The sequence below is a fragment of the Carcharhinus amblyrhynchos genome, chromosome 2 (assembly GCF_965287045.1).
Source record: "Carcharhinus amblyrhynchos chromosome 2, sCarAmb.v2.hapA, whole genome shotgun sequence".
NCBI lineage: Eukaryota > Metazoa > Chordata > Chondrichthyes > Carcharhiniformes > Carcharhinidae > Carcharhinus > Carcharhinus amblyrhynchos.
The window spans coordinates 81,355,510-81,380,197 of record NC_137325.1 but is presented as its reverse complement, the minus strand read 5'-3'; the positions used below and the strand labels follow the sequence as shown (position 1 = coordinate 81,380,197).

The window sequence follows — 24,688 nt, the reverse complement described above, 5'->3', positions numbered from 1 at the left end:
GTCAGTCATTGCTAGGGGGGCATAATTGGCTAATGATGTCTGCTAATGATAACTGCTAATGTCTGTACTTGTCGACACTTTAAAATGTATTAAAGAAGCTCAGCTGCAACTTTAAAATTGAGAAAGTGACTGTGAGCAATACAGCATGCCCAGCATTTCACCCAAAGCTTTGTCCAATAAACTGCATGCTGAATCTTCAAATCTGACTCCGAGTGGTGATTTCCCACAATGCTTCCCCTTGTCATTTTTTTTGATTTAAGTAAATTCTCTTTGTAGGCATCATTGAAAATGAGCTCCCTTATTAGATGAATGGAAGCTCACCCAAAGGAAAGGAGCTGCGGTGAATTTAAAACTAGCTGGCTCCACTCAGGCCAGCAGTTGATAGACTCAGGACCAATCTGCATTCTATATGGGTTGAAAGGTCTTCAGGTATCACTGTAAATAAAAAGGTGATTGGTGATGGAAGACTGGCCTTGGTAAGATTATTACAGTAAGACATTATTTCAAACCATAGATGATAGTTCAAAACATGCTGACATCTTGATTTTTGACAGGGAAGCATGTTAGTTTGCTGAACAACACCTCAATCAAATGACCCCTCAGCCTCCTCTGCTCCAAGGAAAACAATCCCAGCCTATCTAACACTTTCTCATGCTGCAATTTTCCAGAACTGGCAACATCCTTGTAAATCTCCTCCATGTCCTCTTGTGCAGTTGCACCTGTTCTATTGTTATGGTCATGTAAGGAGGGGTAAAATATACTCCTCGATGCTACCACTCCAAGTCTGACAGGGTTTCCTAAAGGAATTAGAAAGATGAAAGCATTTGCTTGCTGCCTTTGTTCAACATTTGTGTGTTTTATTTTGTTAATTCATGAGTCATGGGCGCCGCTGGCTGGCCAGCATTTATTATCATTCCCATTTGCACGAGGGCAATTGACAGTCAACCATATTGCTGTGGCTCTGGGGTCACATGTGGGTCAGACCAGGTAAGGACGACAAATTTTCTTCCCTCAAGGAAATTAGTGAACCAGGTGGGTTTTTCTGACAATTGACAATGGTTTCATGGTCATTAGTAGATTCTTAATTCTAGATTTTTAAAATTGAATTCAAATTCCACCATTCAAATTCTGCCATGGTGGGAATTGAACCCAGGTCCACAGAACATTAGCTGAGTTTCTAGATTAATAGTTTAGTGATAATGCCATTACTGAAAGGTGAAACGCTGTGACTGTCGCAGAGATTTTTCCAGGTTTGCCTTCAGATTCCAGGAGTTGAGATGAAGCCCATGTAACTGCCAGAGATAATTTATTTTTATTCCAAAAAACGTCTTTTCCAGAAGCCAATGCGTTTTGCACCTAAGTTTCCTTTGGATGGAAATTCATTATCTCCATGCTGGATTTTTTAAACTGTAAGGAGATAGGACCTTAACTTGAGGGAGAGAGAATAGAGCTCCTTACTAGTTAATTGGCACCTTTTCCAGACTACTGTCTGCTCTGTGTTTAGCAGTTGTATTAAAGAAATTTCAAAATGGTTACTTCAGTCACATGATCTTCTCTCTCCCCAGAATGATTTCAAGAAGGGTTTGTTTATCTGATGTCTGCATCAACTGTGGCTTTTGTTCCATGGCAAAGAATGATTAGATTTGGAAATGTCCCAACTATTAACCTCCTAAATGAGTCATTATCCATCTTGATGAGATGGTAAAATATGTTTCCATGTAACTATTGTCCCAACGGTCGTTCTGTCTCAGCTGGAGAGGCAGTCTTATAGAAATGCAAATGCTACGTCCAGCATTTTTCAGTATTTTCTTTTGAAATAGTTCTTGACATCCTCAGGTATGAAATTCAATGAGAAGGATGTTGTGCCGTCCCTGTATTGCAATTCACATGGGAACTTCCCAGAAATTAGATTAATTTATAACATCAGGTAACCTGTGACAGCCATCTTAGTTCAGTGCCTTTTCTTGTCTATAAAAACAGCCTTGTTACATAATTCAAGTTTGGTCAGCCAAAGATACTGGAGATTGATATTATTCATGTACATGTCCCCCTATCCTGTCAATATAATTAGGTGATTAGATCTGGACATTCTTACTCTTAACATATTGATAAAACATGTTCGGGCTCTCCTTCATTTTACCTGCCTTGATACCCTCTCTTTGCTTTTCTAATTTCCTTTTTGATTCCCTCCCTGCACTTTCTATATTTCCCTTGTCTTTCTGTGGTATTAATTGAACATCATCAAATCATAGAAGTCATAGAATCCCTACAGTGCAGAGAGGCCATTCAGCCCATCGAGTTTGCACCGACAACAATTCCACCCAGGGCCTATCCCCATGTTCTTACATGTTTACCCACTAATCCCTTTAACCTACGCATCCCAGGACACTAAGGGGCAATTTAGCTTGGCCAATCCACCTAACCCACACACCTTTGGACTGTGGGAGGAAACCGGAGCACTCAGAGGAAACCCATGCAGACACGGGAGAATGTGCAAACTTCGCACAGTGACCTGAGCTGGGAATCAAACCAAGGTCCCTGGAGCTGTGACGCAACAGTGCTAACCACTATGCTACCGTGCCGACCCATAAGCTTTTTTATCTGCCTTATTTTACTCTGTATGTTCCTTGACATCCAGCAGGCTGGAGATTTGGCCATTAAATCAATTTTCTCTGTGGGAACATGCTTACTCTGAACTCCTTGAATCTCTCCCTTTGAATGCCTCCCACTGCTTTAACATTGGTGTACTGTCAAGTAACTGCATCCAGTCCATTTTCGCTAAATCACTCCTCAGCTTAGTAAACTTTGCTTTATTCCAGTTTAGAATGTCTTTCCTTGACTGTTTCCGTCATTATGTTAAAAATAACTGAATGATGATAAGTACCACTAAAAAGCCTCTTCCACTTGCCCTGCTGCATTTTCTACAACTAAGTGCAGAACCATACTCTTCCTTGTTGGACTTTGTACATTGTGGCAAAAATACTTTTACACCTCAAGAATTATGATCCCTCCATTTCACACGAAGGAGATGAGCAGAGGTATATATAAAGGTGGTGGATGAGAATTGTTTCAGCAAATATCAGAAGGCTGGGACTGAAAGGTAACTAGAAATTAAAGTTCAGCCCTTTGCAATAGTTGGCAATCCCAAAGTCAAAGCTATGAATGATGATGTCCTGTATTCTTCAGTTGGCTGGGATGACTAATGCATTTTCTCTCCATAAAAAGAAGCCCCCTGGTGTTGATCCCAGAGGAAAGGGTAAAGGGTACCCAGGAGACAAGCGCACCACCAGCGGCACAACCCCCTAGGAACTCTGGGAGTTGTAGTTCTGTTGAGGGAAGAGTGCGCCTGCGCGCCGATTCCGGACTCCAGCTCCCAGGATGCACCGCGTGAACGGGTCACATGACCTGAAGATGGCCGAGGCCGGTGGGAGGAGGTCGGGGAGCGGGCATTGAACCCGGGGAACAGGCGGCCGGAGTCCAGGCAACAGACCGAGACATGCAGAAAATAAAGTCCCTGATGTCCCGCCAGGTAACAGTGCAAAGTTCCTGATGGTGTCTGTCTGTGAAGTGGGGGGTGGGGGGGTTATTTCAGGGCCTGAGATTGAGGCAGGTTCTGCCTGTGGGTTTAAAGGGACTCAACTTGTTGGAGAGGAGCCTGGCCTGCATCTGTTACTCCCACACCCAGAGATAGCGTCAGCCTGTACCTGTCACCCACAAACTGATGGGGTCAGCCTGTACCTGTGATCACATCTGGGGAGCCCAGCCTCTATCTGTCACCCACATCTGGGGAGTCTGTATCTATCACCCACACACCTGGAGAGGAGCTGATCCAGTTCCTGTTAACCACACACCCGGGAAGAAGCTCAACCAATATCTGTCACCAACTTACCCATGCTGTTACTCATGAACCTGGGGAGAAGCTCAGTCTGTACCTGTCAGCCCCACACTTGGGGAGATGCTCAACTTATACCTGTCACCCGCACACCTGGGGAGCCTGTACCTGTCACCCACATGGCTAGAGATAGGCTCAGACTGTAACTGTCAGCCACGTAGCTGGGAGAAACTCAGCCTGTACTTGTCACTCTCACATCCAGGGAAATGAGCTCAGCCTGTTCCTGTTACCCACACACCTCAGATGGAACTCAGCCTGTACACGTTACTCATACACCTGGGGGAAGAGCCAGCTTGTAACTGTTACCCACAAACCTGGGGGGAGTTCAGCATGTACAAGTTACTCATTTAATTAGGGAGGAGTATCTGTTACACACAACTGGGGAGATGTTCAACCTGTATCTCTTCCCAGGGTGTAGGGGTAAGAGATACAGGTTGAACATCTCCCCAGGGTGTAGAGGTGAGATACTCAACTCATATATTCTACCCCTGCGCCTGGGAGAGGCACAATCTGCAGCTGTTACCCACAAAGCCAAGCAGGGGCCACAGCTTGTATCTGTTATACACATACCAGTGATTTGGGACAGTGGCATCCTACGATCTATTTCGTAGCTCTCTTACTTTAGAAAGGATGTGCAGTTTAGTGGGGTCATTAAGATTGGCAAGAAACTTGTAATTAATTCATTGAAACTGAGTATTGAATAATACAACCTTTAGTTGCAGGGTGTCTGGCAGATATATTTAAAATGTGGGTATCCACGGGTGAGGTGCTGGAATGATTGGAGGATACTCATGATGTTCCGTTGTTTAAAAAAGGCTCAAAAAGTAATCCGGGAAATTATAGGCTGGTAAGCTTGACGTCAGTAGTAGGTAAATTATTGGAAGGTACACTAAGAGATAGGATCCACAAATACTTGGATAGACAGGGACTTATTAGGGAGAGTCAACATGGCTTTCTGCGTGGTAGGTCATGTTTAACCAATCTATTAGTTTTTCAAGGAGGTTACTAGGAAAGTGGATGAAGGGAAGCAGTGGATGTTTCTACATGGACTTCAGTAAGGCCTTTGACAAGGTCCCGCATGGGAGGTTAGTTAGGAAGGTTCAGTCACTAGGTATACATGGAGAGGTAGTAAATTGGGTTAGACATTGGCTCAATGGAAGAAGCCAGAAAGTGGTCGTGGAGAATTGCTTCTCTGAGTGGAAGCCTGTGACTAGTGGTGTGCCGCAGGGATCAGTGCTGGGTCGATTGTTGTCTATTATCTATATCAGTGATCTGGATGATAATGTGGTAAGTTGAATCAGCAAATTTGCTGATGATACAAAGATTGGTGGTGTAGTGAGGAAGGTTTTCAAAGCTTGCAGAGGGATTTGGACTGATTAGAAAAATGGGCTGAAAAATGGCAGATGGAGTTTAATGCAACAAGTGTGAGGTATTGCACTTTGGAAGACAAACCAAGGTAGAACATACATGGTAAATGGTAGGACACTGAAGAGTAGTAGAACAGAGGGATCTGGGAATACTAAAAGTGGCATCACAGGTAGATAGGGTCATAAAGAGTGCTTTTGGAACATTGGCCTTTATAAATCAAAGAATTGAGTATAAAAGTTGGAATGTTATGGTGAGGTTGTATAAGACATTGATGAGACTGAATTTAGAATGTGTGCAGTTTTGGTCACCAAATTACAGGAAGGATATTAATAAGGTTGAAAGAGTACAGAGAAGGTTTACAGGAATGTTGCCAGGATTTGAGAACCTGAGTTACAAAGAAAGGTTGAATAAATTAGGACTTTATTCCCTGGAGCGTAGAAGAATGAGGGGAGATTTGATGGTGGTGTATAGGATTGTGATGGGTATAGATAGAGTGAATGCAAGCAGGCTTTTTCCACTGAGGCTAGGGGAGAAAAAAACTAGAGGACATGGGTTAAGGGTGAAGGGAGAAAAGATTAAAGGGAATATTAGGGGTGGGGGTTCTTCATAACGGAGAGTGGTGGGAATGTGGAATGAGCTGCCAGATGAAGTGGTAAATGCGGGCTCACTTTTAACATTTAAGAAAATCTTGGACAGGTACATGGATGAGAGGGGTGTGGAGGGATATGGTCCAGGTGCAGGTCAGTGGGACTAGACAGAAAAAGGGTTCAACACAGCCAAGAAGGGCCAAAAGCCCTGTTGCTGTGCTGTAGTGTTCTGTCGTTCTCATTGGTGAAGTGGTGTTAATGAGGCTACCTGTTTGACTGTTTCCTAGCAAATCTTGTATTTGAAGTGATGTTGATGAAAATATTTTCCTCTCAGTCTGCTGCATTTTGTGCTTCAGGTTATACAAACTAAATGTTGCCCTTATAAAAGCAGTTACTTTCGAAATGATTTAGCTTTGCCGCAGTTTGTATAGTTTTTGAAAATTGACATTTACTTGTCCTGTAATTACTCAGCTTTTAAATTAAGGTATTATCAGTATATTTTTGATATATTTCTTTTTTCTTTTTGTACAGTGCATTTAAAGTTATCTCAAGAGAAACATGTCCAAAGTTTGAGAATTTCAGTTCTATAAATCATCTACACTCAAATTACTGAAGTGCTTGATACATTGGAACAGTGTTTCAGCAAATGATTGATAAACTGTTCTCAATTGACCACATCTATGTTTCACAATAAAAATGTTCTCAATAAGTGGGCTGTGGTGGAAAGTCTACATTTGTTACCCTGAGAGGGTGGTTGGAGGTCACCACTAGCACCCATGTTACTCGTTAGGCATCCTTCAGAGTGTCAACAGTGCAGTGTGGGATTTGAGTCATTGGAGATCAGGTAGGGGTGATTGTTACCTTCCCTGAAGAACACTAATGAACTGCTTGGGATTTTGTAACAATTGCAACACGATTGAGAACCTTGTATGATTAAATTGTTCATGTTTTCAGCAGTAACTGAAAAACAGAATGACAATTTCCCCCGCTTCAATTGTTTTGTGCTCATGAAGTTGAAGCTAGTTTTAGTTAATGGAAGCCAGTCCATTTTGAGTACCCAATGTTAGCATCCAATATTTACAGATTAGGAATAGCACAACAGAAATGTATGCCTCACTAGTCAGTCTCAATCTCAACCAACCCTGACTGCATCATATAATATTTTGTCCGTCTCCTACATTGACCATCCTGGACTGAGTGAGGTTGCCTACTGGTGCTGAATTTGAGAGTGTTTATTTGCTGCAGATTATGTGCAAGGAACTGGCTGGATATCCATCAATGGGAGAATAGTTTTTTCTTGTCCTAGTCCCACAAGGTTCTGAATGAACAGATCCAATGAGCATTGTATTTTAACTTGGATCTTAGATATAAAGGACACATGTCTAACCCATTGCACTGTCAAGGAATGGACATGTTAATGAAACCATGTTGTTGATGTGAATGATAAATGTGTGATATCACGAGTCAGACAGTCCATAGGCTGCAAGAGAGCTAGGCACATAATAGCCTGTGTCCTGAATACCATGTGCTTACCCTGAGGTATTTGTAAACATTGTTTGAAATTAAGCCGTACTGCCTATCTCAAGTCTGTTATAGGAGAAGCAAAGCCTCATCAAGGTACAGTAAGGCTAGAAAGCATGGTGATACAAAAACCTCTTGAGACTTGGCAACAACATGTAACATGATCATAATGCTTGATCTGTAGAAACTGAGGCCACAGACTGGTGACATACAAGGGATAACTAGTGGAAAAAATTGATTTTGCAATGACCAAAGATCAGGATTGGGGAGGGGGCTGTGAGACACAAACCATGTGGAGGACATGTATCTGTCTACATCAATGGGGGAAAAGTTTTTAGGTGTCCAAATGACCAATGATCTGTCCTGGTCCCCCCCATGCTGACACTATAGTTAAGAAAGCCACCAACGTTTCTACTTTCTTAAAAGACTAAGGAAATTTGGCATGTCAGCTACGACTCTCACCAACTTTTACAGATGCACTATAGAAAGTATTATTTTTGGTTGTATCACAGCTTGGTATGGCTCCTGCTCTGCCCAAGACCGCAACAAACTACAAAAGGTTGTGAATGTAGCCCAGTGCATCACGCAAACTAGCTGCCTATCCATTGATTCTGTCTACACTCCCCATGTCTCAGAAAAGCAGCCAGTATAATTAAGGACCCCACGCACCCTTGACTTACTCTGTTCTGCCGTCTTCCATCAGGAAAAAGATAGAAACATCTGAAGTCATGTACCAACTGGCTCAAGCACAGCCTGTTCCCTACTGCCATCAGACTTTTGAATGGACTTATCTTGTATTAAGTTGATCTTTCTCTACACCTTAGCTATGACTGTAACACCACATTCTGCATTGCCTCCTTTCCTTCTCAATCTACAATATGCTTTGTATAGCACACAAGAAACAATACTGTATACTAATACATGTGACAAATCAAATCAAACTATCCATTCCACAGCATTTCCAACACATTGAGGATCTGCAACAAGGATGAGGATCTGGGAGAGAGTTCAAAAGGTACTGAACAGCTTTGGGTTTACAAGGGAAAACTCAAAACACCAGGTTTGTACACTTCCGTGTGTAGTGAGGGTCAAAGCTGCTGATTTCCTAGTGCAGCAAAATGTCATAGAAGCCACGGCAACATGGTTATGAGAGCCTTGGATAAATACTTTAACCCCAAGGAGAATTTGGTTGCAGAAGGAGCAAATTTCAAACGGGAGAGCCAAAAACTCGGTGAATCCATTGATTTCTTCTTTAATGATTTATATCAGTTGGCTAGTATCTACTATCACTGAGCCTTAAAACAGAAATTGATTAGAAACCACATTACGGCTGGCATGCTCAAGGAAGCATTGTCGGAGTTTTTACAATCTAAAGAGGATCAGCCTTAGAGAAGGCTGAACTGCTTGAGGCAGGTTGAGTTGTGATGCCAGAATCAGGGTATAATTTGGTGCGATGCTGAGGTTCGGGAGGCATGGCCCAAGGTCAGGAGACATGCTACTGAACAGCATGAGAAAAAACTGGAAGAACCCTTTCATCTGTTTTCTGTTGCTGCAGATGTGGTGCCAACAGACAGCACCACAAAGACTGTCCAACATGGGAAGCAGAATGTATTGTCAGTGGCAGGACCACAGTCATTTCCAAACATTTTCACAAATCCAAAAGAGTATCCAAGGGAAGAGAGCTAGAAAGTTATCCCAGGCCCAAGAAATAGAGGATATGCTGTTCCAACCAGAGGATATGCTGTTCCAACCTGATGATTTCATTGGCGGGTTCAACAAAGCCACTAGACAGTTCTGGTCTGTGGAGTTGGAAGTCCAAGGCTACGGGATGGAGTTTAAATGGGACAGAAGTCTGTTGTCTAATCAGGCAGATTGAATAAGCTTCAACATTGCGTTAAAGCTACAAGGGCCTGGGGGTGCAAGTGAAAGGTCAATTCATCGCAAACCTTCATCATGAAGAAAAATAAATTAACGAAATCCTTCACATCTTACAGAACCAGCCAATTTCTTTGCTCAGCAGGTCAGCATGTTTAAGATTTGGTCTTCTACAGAAGCTCCACGAGTATCAAGAGAACTGCAAAGCAATGCTTGATGGATAATTTCTGGTGATGGTCAAAGGACTGTCAGACTTCAATCCAGTCGCAGCACTGAAGTTTACTTGTTACGCAGTGAGTCATTTTTTATTCTAGAAACACCACCCACTGGACCACAGGAGGAGATAATAGATCTCTCTTTTTGCAAAAGAACTTGAAGACTAGCACATAGATACAGAAGGTACTGAAAAAGGTGCTGCTCCCTGTCAGAAGAACTTCTAGACCTGGTTGGTTCTTTCCTGTCAAAGTTCATGACAAGCCTTTGGAGAAACAGATAATCCGTTAGAAGATGAGGACCTAGATCTTGTTGCACTCTTTGATTCCACTGTCAGTGCAAATGAAATGCCTGTTGTCTTTTTGGAAAAGTCAGTGTTATTTGTCGAAGAAGGTACTGAAGAACTGAACTCATCTACTTGTTACACTGAACTCACTGATCAGAGGCATTGACAGTTTCTGGCTGACTGCAATGATTTATCTGGGGAGAAAGCAATGCCTGATTCCATGATGGATCAAACCATTAGTGGAAATGCAAAGCAAAGTTTGTACAAAAATATCTTTAATCTTATCAACAAATCATGCTTACACTCAAATCACCATTTAGTGAAGAAGCAGAGGTCCAAACCACAGAGCTTCTACAGCTGAAAAGTCTATACAGGAAGTTTGTCTCAATCCATGTCTGGAGTCATTCCATTGTTGAAGATGGTGTAGTCCCATCTTGCTTGACACTGTTATCACATTGCCTACAGCGGATCAGCTTCATGTTGAAGTAAGTGTGGAAATGATACCACTACCTACAGAATGTGCACATTTCACCCGGAGAATAGGAGGAAAGTTATCTTTTCTTACTATTCTACAATGTCTCCAGAATGTTGTAATTCTTCTTGTCTGCCAAATTTATTCAGATCTCAAGTATCAAATTCTTCTTTTGTCATCCACGAATGATATAGTTGTAAAATTTTTCATCAAAGTTGAAAATGCTTCGTTGTATCCGGCCTTTCCCCAGTGTGTAAAGAGAATTTTGGTTCTTTCTCTATTTAATAGACTGTGATTGTTGGTAACAAAATTAAAACATGAAATTTGCACCATCGAGTTGCCCAGCTCAACTTTTTTTTGAATTACTGTTGTAACTCCTTTAAAAAGAGACAGACTTGAGTGTCCAGAATGCAGTTTGTGCGCTGTTCTCTTTTGTTCTCTAAATAATAATGAAGACAGTTGAATAACAGCTTTGAAACTTTGAGTATTTGTACCAGCTCTTCGAACAAACTACAAGAGTTGGGTCCTGGGATTATAGTAAAGCAGAATAATGAACATATGAAATGTTCCTAATGCATTTTAATTCTGATTTATATTTGCCACTCATTTATATATGTTTGTCTTTCTAAACTTGAGAGGATATTTAGGATAGTTTCTAAATTGAGATGAATTATCAGGAATTGTAGTATGTTTCTGGTTGTGGACAAATTTGAGGGGTTAAATTGTGTCCTGCATCTCTTATCAGCTTGTTGCTGTCAATGTTTCTATGCATTATAGTTATTCTCATGGAGTTCTTTCAACGTGAAACATTTGTTTTTGTATTTTTACTTACAGGGCCTGAAAAGCCCCCAAGAAAGTGTGCCAGAGATTAAGTCACCTGTTGAAAATTTTCGGGTACCTAGCAAGGTATTGAATTAAAATTTATGTTGCATAACATTATGTATGGTATTTAACAAGTTCATGTAAAATTATAATTTCAATATGTGCAGGCAAGTCTATATATTTAATCCCATTTCTTCACCTGTGAGCTGAAGCCTTTTTTTGGGAATAGAAATATTCTGGAAATTACTTGAACATTTCAGAGGAATTATAGCAGAATTTCCACCAACACGCCCTTCAAAAGAAGAGAAAATCATTTGGTTTGATAGCATCAGGGTATAGGTAAATCTATAATTATATTATTGATTTTAATGTTATTCACAAATGAATAGAATCACTGATTGCTAAAGCACAGAAATGTGGCCGTTGTCTTATCAAGTCTGCACCAGTGTTTCAAAGAAGAATCCAGTTAGTCCCACTCCTGTTTATTTCCCATATTCGTAGGGTTTTTCTCTTTACATATTTATCCAATCCCTTTTGAAAGTTATTGTTGAAACTGTATGTAATATCCTATTAGGTTTTGCCTTCCAAATCTTAACCACTGGTAGTATAAAGAAATGATTCCTCTGTTATCTCTGGCTCTTGTGTCAGTTGCTTTAAATTTGTGCACTCTGGTTAATGGTCTACAGCTATTGGAAAGAACTTCTCTTTTTCTTTATCGAAACACTTCATGATTTTAAACACCTCCAAGTCTTTTCTGTTCCGAGAAGAGCAATGATTTGTTGTTGAGAAATAATTTTCTGAAGCAGTGGCGGGGTGGTGGTGGTGGGGGAACAACATTTAAAGCATTTGCCAAGATTCTTTGAGCATTTGGTGGGGGCGGAGAATCCTCAAACATTTTTCATTGGTGGTATTCCCCGTTCTCATTATTTCCGCTCTTGCAATGATATGATGAGTTCCTGCCATGAAAGGATGGAAAAGTTAACGTTTAATTATTAGCTACAAGTTGGCTTACGTTATCACTGCAATGAAGTTTCTTGAAAATCCCCTAGTTGCCAACTCTGGTGTCTGTTCGGGTACATTGAGGGAGAATTTAGCATGGCAATCCATCTAACCAGCATGTCTTTTGGACTATGGGTGGAAACCAGAGCACCCAGAGGAAACCCATGTAGATATGGGGAGAATGTGCAGACTCTGCACAGGCAGTGACTTAAGCTGGGAATTGAACCCGGGTTCCTGGTGCAGTGAGGCAGCGTAGCTAACCACTGTGCCACCATCTGCTCCATTACCATGCATTTAAATATCATTAACAGGCTTCTCCAATACATTAAACCCCTCCACCAGCATGATGTCATGGTGGAGTTTACAACGGCTTTTGTCAGATGAGGACTTGGCAAATCATCCATGCCTATAGTGCTAGGTAAGTACGAATGGCTTGGTGGCACAGTTGTTAGCTCTGCTGCCTCACAGCGCCAGGGACCCAGGTTCAATTCTGGCCTTGGGTGACTGTCTATGTAGAGTTTGCACATTCTCCCCATGTCTGCGTGTGTTTCTTCCGGGTGCTCTGGCTTCCTTCCACAATCCAAAGATGTGTGGGTTAGGGGGATTGGCCATGGTAAATCGCCCGTTAGTATGAGTGGCCAAGCAGGGTAAAATACTTGGGTCAACAGATAGGGCCTGGGTGGGTTGGTGGTTGGTGCAGACTTGTTGAAAAGCCTTTTTGGAGGCCAAATGGCCTCCTTCTGCACTAAAGGAATTCTATGAAGTCCAGCTCCTGGGGGAGAGTGTCATGCCTGGACAGTGCCAAGGGGGCTGTGCGAGGGAGGAGGGCTTTTTGGGAAGGTCAGTGGTAGGTTGGGGATGGGGGTGGTGGAGGAGAGGGAGGAAGGAGAAAGAGGAGAGTGTTTCCTGTGAACATGGGAAGAAGTGTGACAGGAAAAGCTGGTAGTGGAGGTGGCAGGCTACACACTGCCTTTCCCGCCTGTCATTTAAATTCTGCCCGTTATATTTTTGTCATTAATGTACAAAAGAAATATGAATTAAATTTTAGTCTCAGTCTGACTTGCCAAGAATTTTAATGCCTATGATGCCAACATTTCAATCAACCCCTTTTATAATTGAAAGACTGTGGTAATCTTCCAAATTCTTTAAAATATTCTGCGTTAGAAAAATTGTGAGAAGTGAGTTTGGACATGGATAATGTATTATATTGGTAAACAACTTCTGACTTTGAAGATCTTTTGAGTTGCAAATGTTGAACAGATGATGACTTGAACCACACACTAACTTGGAAAGTAAGTTTCATGTTGCTGCATGTTAATTAAACATCAAATTGCAGTAAAATTGCCGGCTAAACTGCTATTTTGCTGAGTTCCTACGTTAGAAAAGGAGCAATTCCACTCTATATTCAGATTGGCTTTAATATTGAGTCGGCTTTACAGTGTGGAGAAGTGAATGGGAGGATTATTTATTACCTGAGCATTAGATGTAAATATATTGCCCATCTTGCTGATCGTCATTTGTGCTTTCTTTCTTTTCAATAGTAGTTACCACTGACGTGCTTGAGACTTATCTACCATTAGAATATAAGCTAAATAAGCTTTATTTGACATGTAAACAGGAAACCCTTTTGTGTATTGTTTCTTTTTGCCATTTCTGAAAATGTAAAATAACAATTAAAGGGCAAGATTGATCTGCAATGTAAAATGAAATCTCATGAGAGTAAAAGTAAGGCAGCAATGCTAAAATTTTAATTTGCCTTAATTTTCCTGAGATTCTAATAATGAGAGTACCCGATGAGGTTAAAGATAACTATCCATAGGGATTAGGATTGAACAATCTCATGGAAAAAAAAGTGGGAAAACATTAGACCCTGATCCTAGAATGTTGAGGAAATTTAGAGAGCAACTAGAGTTTTAGAGCTCGATCCCTGGAAATGAAAGTTTTGATGTAGAGATGCCGGTGTTGGACGGGGGTAAACACAGTAAGAAGTCTCTCAACACCAGGTTAAAGTCCAACCAGTTTATTTGATAGTAATAGTAAGCTTGTGGGGTTACCATCAAATAAACTGGTTGGACTTTTACCTGGTGTTGTGAGACTTCTTACAATGAAAGATTTGCCAGACGATTGATGGTTGTCATTGTAACATCTCTGTCCAAGATGAGATAAGAACATAAGAAATAGGTGCTATTTACCATTTATATAGATGATCTGGAGGAGGGAACCGAGTGCAGGGTGTCGAAATTTGCTGATGACACCAAGATTGGGGGAACGGCAAATTGTGCGGAGGGTGTGGAGAGTCTGCAGAAGGATCTAGATAGGCTGGGCGAATGGGCCAGGAAATGGCAAATGGAATTTAATGTTGGCAAGTGTGAGGTGGTCCACTTTGGTAGGAAGAATGGTAGGAAGGACTATTACTTACGTGGCGAAAAACTGCAGCAGGCGACGGTGCAGAGGGACCTCGGGGTCCTTGTGCATGAATCGCAAAAACCCAGCTTGCAGGTGCAGCAGGTGGTCAGGAAGGCGAATGGGATGCTGGCCTTCATAGCGAGGGGGATTGAATATAAAAGTAGGGAGGTCTTGCTGCAGCTGTATAGGGCATTGGTGAGGCCGCAGCTGGAGTACTGTGTGCAGTTTTGGGCGCCGCACCTGCGCAAGGATATTTTGGCCCTGGAGGGAGTGCAGAGGAGGTTTACTAGGCTGATATCGGAGTTGAGGGGATTGAGCTATGAGGAGAGGCTGAATAAACTAGGCTTGTACTCGTTAGAGTTTAGAAGAATGAGGGGAGATCTCATTGAGACGTATAAGATGATGAATGGGATGGATAGGATAGAGGTGGAGAGACTCTTCCCGCTCAAAAAAGACAGTAGGACTAGGGGGCACAGCCTCAAGATAAAGGGGAGGCGGTTTAGAACGGAGTTGAGGAGGAACTTCTTCACTCAAAGGGTGGTGAATCTCTGGAATTCTCTGCCCGTTGAAGTGGTGGAGGCTGCCTCGCTAAATATTTTTAAGAAGCGGGTTGATGGGTTTTTGATAAGAGAAGGGATTAAGGGTTATGGGGAGAGGGCGGGAAAGTGGAACTGAGCCACGACAGATCAGCCATGATCTTATTGAATGGCGGGGCAGGCTCGAAGGGCTAGATGGCCTACTCCTGCTCCTATTTCTTATGTTCTTATGTTCTTAGGCCATCTAGCCCTTCGAGCCTGCCCCGCCATTCAATAAGATCATGGCTGATCTGTCGTGGCTCAGTTCCACATTCCTGCCCTCTCCCCATAACCCTTAATCCCCTCGCTTATCAAAAACCCATCAACCCACGTCTTAAAAATATTTAGCGAGGCAGCCTCCACCACTTCAACAGGCAGAGAATTCCAGAGATTCACCACCCTTTGAGTGAAGAAGTTCCTCCTCAACTCTGTTCTAAACCGCCCCCCCCTTTTATCTTGAGGCTGTGCCCCCTAGTCCTACTGTCCTTTCTGAGCGGGAAGAGTCTCTCCACCTCTATCCTATCCATCCCATTCATCATCTTATACGTCTCAATGAGATCTCCCCTCATTCTTCTAAACTCTAACGAGTACAAGCCTAGTTTATTCAGCCCCTCCTCATAGCTCAACCCCCTCAACTCTGGTATCAGCCTGGTGAACCACCTCTGCACTCCCTCCAAGGCCAAAATATCCTTGCATAAGTACAGCGCCCAAAACTGCACACAGTACTCCAGCTGCGGCCTCACCAATGCCCTATACAGCTGCAGCAAGACCTCCCTACTTTTATATTCAATGCCCCTCGCTATGAAGGCCAGCATTCCATTCGCCTTCCTGACCAACTGCTGCACCTGCAAACTGGGTTTTTGCGACTCATGCACAAGGACCCCGAGGTCCCTCTGCACCGTCGCCTGCTGCAGTTTTTCGCCACGTAAGTAATAGTCCTTCCTACCATTATTCCTACCAAAGTGGACCACCTCGCACTTGCCAACATTAAATTCCATTTGCCATTTCCTGGCCCATTCGCCCAGCCTATCTAGATCCTTCTGCAGACTCTCCACACCCTCCGCACAATTTGCCGTTCCACCAATCTTGGTGTCATCAGCAAATTTCGACACCATACACTCGGTTCCCTCTTCCAGATCATCTATATAAATGGTAAATAGCTGAGGCCCCAGCACCGACCCCTGGGGCACTCCACTAGTCACCAACCGCCAATCCGAATAGCACCCATTAACCCCCACTCTCTGCCTCCTATTTGACAACCAATCCTCTATCCACACTAACACCCTACCCCCAACTCCATGCCCCCTTACCTTCTGCAATAACCCCTTGTGAGGTACCTTGTCAAACGCCTTCTGAAAGTCAAGAAAGACCACATCCACCGGCTCTCCTCTATCCAACGCCCTAGACACATCCTCATAGAACTCCAATAAATTTGTCAGACACGACTTCCCCTTAACGAAACCGTGCTGCGTCTGTTCTATCAAGCAATTCCCCTCAAGATGCCTCACCTTAACATCAGGATTAAGTAAACATCTACAAGTCACAGACATAGGCTGATGGAGTTGCTGGACACATAGGTGAAATTTAATACAAAGTGTGAGGTGGTGCACTTTGGTAGGCAGAAGCGTGAATAAATTAAAGGGTGCAATTCTAAACAGAGTGCAGTCGCAAAGAGACCTTAGGTTCTTGTGCTAAAGTAATTGAAGGTGCCCAGTCAGCTTGAGAAAGTGGCTAACAATGATTTATATTTATATAGCCCCTTCAACATAGTAAACTATCCCAAGGTGTTTCACAGGAGAATTATAAACAAAATATGACACTGAGCCACTTAAGATATTAAATCAGCTGGTCAGAAACTTGTTCAAAGAGAGAGATTTTAAGAACTGCCTTAAAGTGTGAAAGCAAAGTAGAAATACGACGAGGTGTAGGCAGGGAATTCCAGAATTTAGGGGCCAGAGAACTGAAGGCACATCCACCAATGAGGCAAATAAAATCAGAACTTATCAAAAGCTGAATACAAAGCAGATGGGTTTTGTAGAGGATGAGAAAAGATATATGAGAATGGTTCCAAGCATCAGGTACTTTAATTTGGAGAAGGTGGTGATGTTCTCCTTTAGAGCATAGATGGTTGAGGTATTCAAAATCATGAGATGAGACAAAGTAGATGGAGAGAAAATATTTCCTACTGGTGGAAGGCTTGAGAATCAGAGGGCATAGATTTGAGGTGATTGGCAGAAGAACCAAAGACAATATAAGGAATAACTTTAACACAAGTGGTTAGAGTCTGGATTGGAGTGTGGTGGAGACTGATTGATTGAATCGTAGCTTTTAAAAGGGAATTGGCTGTGTGCGTAAAGAGAGGAAATTTGAAGTCCTGCAGAGGATTGAGACTATTTGAGTTGTAGAGAGTTTCTGCAGACAAGGAGGACAGAATGGCTCTTTTCTATGCTGCAATGATTTGAAGTCATAATTTAAGACAACATTAATATTTAAAGCGGCATGGACTAATCCAGGTAAAAGGCTAGTTTTGTCACAAATTTAAGAGCTCTTTGAAGAAACAGCAGCAGAAATTTATAACATAAAAAAGTGGATATGCAGATTAAAATATTTTAAAGGTGCTTGATGAAGTTAAGGTTCACTATCTCACAGACATGTGACTGCAGGAATAGAACAAATTTAAGCTAGTTAAGAAAAGTACAGAATAGGAACTGGCCCCTTGGCCCTCCAAGCCTGCCCATCATTATGCCTTAACTAAAAAAAAACCTTCTGCCCTTACTCAGTCCATATTCCTCTATTTCTGACCTATTTGTGTACCCATCCAGATGCCCCTTAAATGTTGCTAATGTGCTTACTCCCACCACATCTTCTGGCAGAGCTTTCCAGTCACCCACCATTCTCTGCATGAAAAGCTTCTCTTGCACATCTTCCCTAAACTTCCCCCCCCTCATCTTGAACCTGTGCCCACTTGTAATTAATGCTTCTACCCTTGGAAAAAGCCTCTGATTGTCCAACCTGTCTATGCCTCTCATAATTTTGTGGATCCCTATCAAGGTCTCCCCTCAGCCTCTGTCTTTCCAGTGAAAGCAATCCTATTTTATTCAGCCTCCCCTCATAACCAACACCCTCGAGACTAGGCAACAACGTGGTGACCATTTTTTTGCACTCTTGCCAAACCTTCCACATGCTTTTGATAATGTGGTGACCAGAAGTGTACGCAATACTCCAGGGGACTGGAGGATAGCAAATGTTGTCCCCTTGTTCAAGAAGGGGAGCAGACACAACCTTGGTAACTATGGACCAGTGAGTCTTACTTCTATTGTGGGCAAAGTTTTGGAAAGAATTATAAGAAATAGGATTTATATTCATCTAGAAAGGAATAATTTGATTAGGGATAGTCAGCATGGTTTTGTGAAGGGTAGGTCATTCTTCACAAACCTTATTGAGTTCTTTGAGAAGGTGATCAAAGAAGTGGATAAGGGTAATGCAATTGATGTGGTGTACATGGATTTCAGTAAAGCGTTTGATAAGGTTCCCCATGGTAAGCTATTGCAGAAGATACAGAAGCATGGGATTGAGGGTGATTTAGTGGTTGGATCAGAAATTGGCTAGCTGCAAGAAGACAGAGGATGGTGGTTGTTGGGAAATATTCATTCTGGAGTTCAGTTACTAGTGGTGTACCGCAAGGATCTGTGTTGGGGCCACTGATGTTTGTCATTTTTATAAATGACCTGGATGAAGGCGTAGAAGGATGGGTTAGTAAATTTGCAGATGATGCTAAAGTCGGTGGACTTGTGGACAGTGCGGAAGGATGTTGCAGGTTACAGAGGGATATAGATAAGCTACAGAGCTGGGCTGAGAGGTGACAAATGGAATTCAATGCGGAAAAGTGTGAAGTGATTCACTTTGGAAGGAGTAACAGGAATACAGAGTACTGGACTAATGGTAAGTTACTTGGTAGTGTGGATGAGCAGAGAGACCTCGGTGTACATGTGCATAGATCCCTGAAAGTTGGCACCCAGGTTGATAGGGTTGTTAAGAAGACATACAGTGTGTTAGCTTTTATTGGTAGAGGGATTAAGTTTAGGAGCCATGAGGTCATGTTGCAGCTGTACAAAACTCTGGTGCGGCTGCACTTAAGAGTATTGCATATAGTTCTGGTCGCCGTATTATGGGAAGGATGTGGAAGCATTGGAAAGGATGCAGAGGAGATTTACTAGGATGTTGCCTAGTATGGTGGGAAGGTCTTATGAGGAAAAGCTGAGGGACTTGAGGCTGTTTTCATTAGAGAGAAGAAGGTTAAGAGGTGACTTAATAGAGGCATATAAAATGATAATAGGATAGGGTGGATAGTGTGAACCTTTTTCCTCAAATGGAGATGGCTAGCACGAGAGGACATAGCTTTAAATTGAGGGATGATAGATATAGGCCAGGAGTCAGAGATAGGTTTTTTACTCAGTAGTGAAAGTGTGGAATGCCCTGCCTGCAACAGTCGTGGATTTGCCAACATTAAGGGAGTTTAAATGGACGTTGGATAAACATATGGATGATATTGGAATAGTGTAGGTTAAATGGACTTTAGATTGGTTTCATAGGTCGGCGCAACATTGAGGGCCGAAGGGCCTGCACTGCACTGTAATGTTCTAAGTTTTATCTTCTAAATGCAGCCTAACCAAGGTTTTATTTTGCTGCAACATAATTTCCCAACTCGTGCACTCATTGCCGTGGCTGATGAAGGCAAGTGTGCCACATGCTTTCTTAATCATCTTGGCCACCTGTGTTGCCACTTTTAGGGAACTGCACACTCAGATCCCTCTATATTAATGTTCCCATTTAAATATAATTCATACCTAAATTTGATTCTCCAAAGTGCATCACCTTGCATTTGTCGGCATTAAACTCTGTCATTTCTGTGGTGAAATCTCCCAATCTATCTGCATCCTGTTATATCCACTGACAATCCTCAGCACAATCAGCAATTCTTCCAATCTTCGTGTCATCTGCAAACTTTACCAATCAGACACTCACATTTTCCTCCAGATCATTTATATAAGAACATAAGAACATAAGAAATAGGAGCAGGAGTAGGCCATCTAGCCCTTCGAGCCTGCCCCGCCATTCAATAAGATCATGGCTGATCTGTTGTGGCTCAGTTCCACTTTCCCGCCCTCTCCCCATAACCCTTAATCCCCTCTCTTATCAAGAACCCATCAACCCGCTTCTTAAAAATATTTAGCGAGGCAGCCTCCACCACTTCAACGGGCAGAGAATTCCAGAGATTCACCACCCTTTGAGTGAAGAAGTTCCTCCTCAACTCCGTTCTAAACCGCCTCCCCTTTATCTTGAGGCTGTGCCCCCTAGTCCTACTGTCTTTTTTGAGCGGGAAGAGTCTCTCCACCTCTATCCTATCCATCCCATTCATCATCTTATACGTCTCAATGAGATCTCCCCTCATTCTTCTAAACTCTAACGAGTACAAGCCTAGTTTATTCAGCCTCTCCTCATAGCTCAATCCCCTCAACTCCGGTATCAGCCTAGTAAACCTCCTCTGCACTCCCTCCAGGGCCAAAATATCTATACTACAAACAATAGAGGTTCCAGCACTGATCCCTCTGGAGCAGCACTAGCTATAGGTCTTCATTCCGAAGAACACCCTTCCACCACAGACATCTGTGTTCTATAACCAAGCCTGTTCTGTATCCATCTAGCCAGTTACCCCAAATTCCATGTGATTTTAACTTTTGTCCCAGTCTGCCATGTGGGACCTTGCCAAACACGTCAGTAAAATCCATAAAAGTGACACAAGGGAAAGCTTTTTTTGTGCAATAAGTAGTCTGGATTTGGAATGCAATGCCTGATGAGATTGTGGCTACTGATTTATTAATAGCCTTCAAAAGAAAATAGGATAAATATTTGAAGGAGAAAAAATTGCAGGCAAACAGGACATGAATGGGTGAATAGGATGAACTGGATTGCCCTTCAAATGAGCCAGCTCACTTACTGTGTTGAGTGTCTTCCTCTTTATTTTATGTTCTGATTCTGTCAATTCTATATCATCATTTACAACATCACCCCTGTTTGTTTTTAAGGGTTCATTTTACTGTTGACTGCCTCCTTTGTCCAATGTAATTTATAAACATTGTGTTAATCTTGACATCATCACAAGTTTATTTTCATATTCAGTCTCTTAAATCTCCTGCAGTCTTCCATTCAAGCACAGTACAAGCTTTATCTGTCTCATGGCTGTCTTGCATCATTCTGTTCTGTTGTCTGACTTTTGTAACCAAAGTCACCTCCCCCATTTCCTTCAAGGGTTGCTTTGGACTTGGAGGAAGCAGTGTAATTTTGTGTTGAATCAGTATTGTAAGAGTAAGGTAAAGGCAGATGGTGTGGGTATAAGGGTAGTTCTGAAGTTTTGATGCCTTTCAGCGTGTTGAAATGCTGACAGGCGTCGTTTATATTTTTAGCAATTTCTGTTATTATTTCAGATTCTCTAAATTGGCAGATGTTTTTATTCCCATTTTCTTGCAATTCTGAGGAAATGGAGCTGCCTGCTGCAGGTAGGTTTTGCACAGTTCATGCTAGCTGCTGGCACAGTTTTTTTTTTAGTCCCTTGGGCCCTCTCCATGGCTGGTATTGTGGATTTGTTAACAGCTGCATATTACTTGAATCTTTTTTGGCACCAATACAGAAGCAGCTTTTCTGTGTATTTAAACATTTCTCGTTATTTTCACATTCTTTTGTTAATTAAATTGTTTCCACTGCCTCACTGAGCTATTCTTTGTGTCATCCACTTGTTTTTACCTCTCTCGAACATCTGAAAATGCCCATTTGCTAGCATTCAGGTTTTGATGAGTTCACATTCAAAACATTATCTTGTTTTTTCTTATATGCTATGGTGTACCTTAAATTTTGATTCACATCCAACCCAGGATAATGCATGACATTGTCCTTTTCTGAGGATTCTCCTTGTGGCAACAGCTCCAAATTTCCCCACGTGTTTTTATTCATTCATGGGGTGTGGATGTCGTAACTTGAGAAGATAGTCGTGAGCTACTGCAGTCACATGATGTAGATACACTCGCAATGCTATCAGGAAGGAAGTTCCAGGATTTTGCCCTGGTGATGGTGAAAGAATGGTGATAGAGTTTCAAGGCAGATTGTTGTGTGACTTGAATCATAGAATTATCATAGAATCCCTACAGTGCAGAAGGAGGCCATTCGGACCATTGAATCTCCACCAACACTCTGACAAAAGTATCTTACCCTTTTCCTCCCTATCCCCATTACCACACGCATTTACCATGGCCAATCCATCTAACTTATAGAGTCAAAGAGATTTGCAGCATGAAAACAGGCTCTTCCACCCAACTTGTCCAAGCTGTCCTCTTTTTAAACCCCTAAGCTGGTCCCAATTGCCTGCATTTGGCCCATATCCCTTGATACCCATTTTACCCATGTAACTGTCTAAATGCGTTTTAAAAGGCAAATTGTACCCACCTCTACTACTACCTCTGGCAGCTTGGTCCAGTCACTTCCCACCCTTTGTGTGAAACAATTGCCCCTCTGGACCATTTTGTATTTCTCCCCTCTCACCTTAAACCTATGCCCTCTAGATTTAGACTCCCCTACCTTTGGGAAAATATATTGTCTGTCTAGCTGATCTATGCCCTTTAACAAGCAAACCAAGATCAACATAAATTAAGCTTGACTTAACTGGCAAACTGCATTCAATAGAAACTATAAATTATGCTTTAAGTGGCCAACACAATAAAGATAGATGTCATGGATTTATTGGAAGTCCCCGTGATATATATGGCACTATGTTAAACTGCATAGCCCTTTACAACTCTGACTTCCTCAGGTAGACTTCAACTGCTCCTTTTCATGCAGGATTTGGTTATTGCATCATCTCCGACAGAAGCTTTACTTTACCCTGGGATATAGTCACCATCAAAGTGGTGTACTTCTACAGAACTTCCTCAGCTTTGTTCACAACAGTTTGATAGCATGGGTTGCCTAGAATCACCTTCATTCAACCACTCAGTCACAGCCCAGTGCACTGTATGGCTTGCTGTGGTTAAACTGTCCCCAGAAAACGTAAGGCATAGCAGAAATTTTATTTCAATACCCCTATTTTTAAGCTGTCTCGCACAAAACTCCCCTCAGCATGTCTTCACTGCTTTGATGTTGAAATCTCATCTCTGAGAGCTCTTTAGTTTCAATCAGCCTCTGTTTCCTTAGCAAATTGAGGTCACAATCTGATTTTTCATAAATCTAATGTCACAGCTGGAAATCTGAAGTCACAAACCCCTTTTCCAGAAACCTAACATTTTAGTTTCTCTTTTAGTTAGGGACTGTGAGGAAAAGAAAACAGGCTTTAAAGCAAAAGTTACAACAACACCTCACACGCACTTCTCCACAGGTGCTGCATTTTGTGGATTTCATCGCACTTTTGATGGGTTTTTGATAAGCGAGGGGATTAAGGGTTATGGGGAGAGGGCGGGAATGTGGAACTGAGCCACGACAGATCAGCCATGATCTTATTGAATGGCGGGGCAGGCTCGAAGGGCTGGATGACCTACTCCTGCTCCTATTTCTTATGTTCTTATGTTCATTTTAAGAGCTGTCTTGGTTTCCTATACCTTGAATCATGCAGCAATGGGAAAATATTTATGAACCCAAGTTGTTACTTGTTAATCTTAGACCTCAGCAGAAATCTCTTCTCTTCTGCTGGGAGATAAAGCTGCATGTTAAATAATTTAGCCCTCTTAACACAGGAATTGCTCTGGAGCCAATCTCTGGATTAGCGCTGATAACTTCATAGAATCTCAGAACCCTACAGTGCAGAAAGAGGCCCTTCGTCCCATCAAGTCTGCATCAACCACAATCCCACCCAGGCCCTACCCCCTATATCCCTACATATTTTACCCACTAATCCCTCTAACCTAAGCATCTCAGGACACTAAGGGGCAATTTTTTGCATGGCTAATCAATCTAACCCGCTCATCTTTGTACTGTGGGAGGAAACCGGAGCACCCGGAGGAAACCCATGCAGACACGAGGAGAATGTGCAACTCCACACAGACAGTGACCCGAGCTGGGAATTGAATCCAGGTCCCTGGAGCTGTGAAGCAGCAGTGCTAACCACTGTGCTACCGTGCCGCTCAATACTGGCGGCACCAATAACTTGATCCCAGAAGATTGCAAAGCACCCAGTTGAAAGATGAAGTGCTGTTTCTTGAGCTTGCACTAGACTCCACTGGAATACTTTAGCAAGCCAAGAATAGAAAAGTTAGAGTGAAAATTGAAATGACAGGCAAATGAAAGCTCAGAATCATGCTTTCAGACTGAAGAGGTATTCCAGAAAGCAATCATGCCGTCTATCTAATTGTTTTCCTCAATTTAGAGGAGACAGTTGTGAGCTGTATGCTAAATTGAAAGTAGTCCAAATAAATCTCTGGGCCAAATCTTCCAGCCTCCAGGTTGTCGGAGATCAGATGTATGACTGAGGCACTTAGTTAGGTGGTCACTTAGGAAATGTCGTGGTTCTTAGTGGATCCTTAATTCCAGATATTTTTGTTTTATTGAATTCAAATTCCACCATCTGCCATGGTGGGATTCGAGCCTGGATCCCCAGAAGATTAGCTGAGTTTCTGGATTAATAATGTAGTA

At 42.3% G+C, this 24,688-nt stretch overlaps 1 protein-coding gene across 1 annotated transcript in view; it reads left to right on the top strand.

Annotated features, from left to right (window-relative positions):
• The first annotated feature begins 3,410 nt into the window (after positions 1-3,410).
• vps50 (VPS50 EARP/GARPII complex subunit) overlaps positions 3,411-24,688 on the top strand; it is a 150,015-nt gene continuing 128,737 nt past the window's right edge. The window contains exons 1-2 of the mRNA XM_080207994.1: positions 3,411-3,529; positions 11,049-11,120. Of these exons, the coding sequence (XP_080064120.1) occupies positions 3,497-3,529; positions 11,049-11,120 (105 nt within the window). The 5' untranslated portion in view covers positions 3,411-3,496. The remainder of the gene's footprint in view (positions 3,530-11,048; positions 11,121-24,688) is intronic.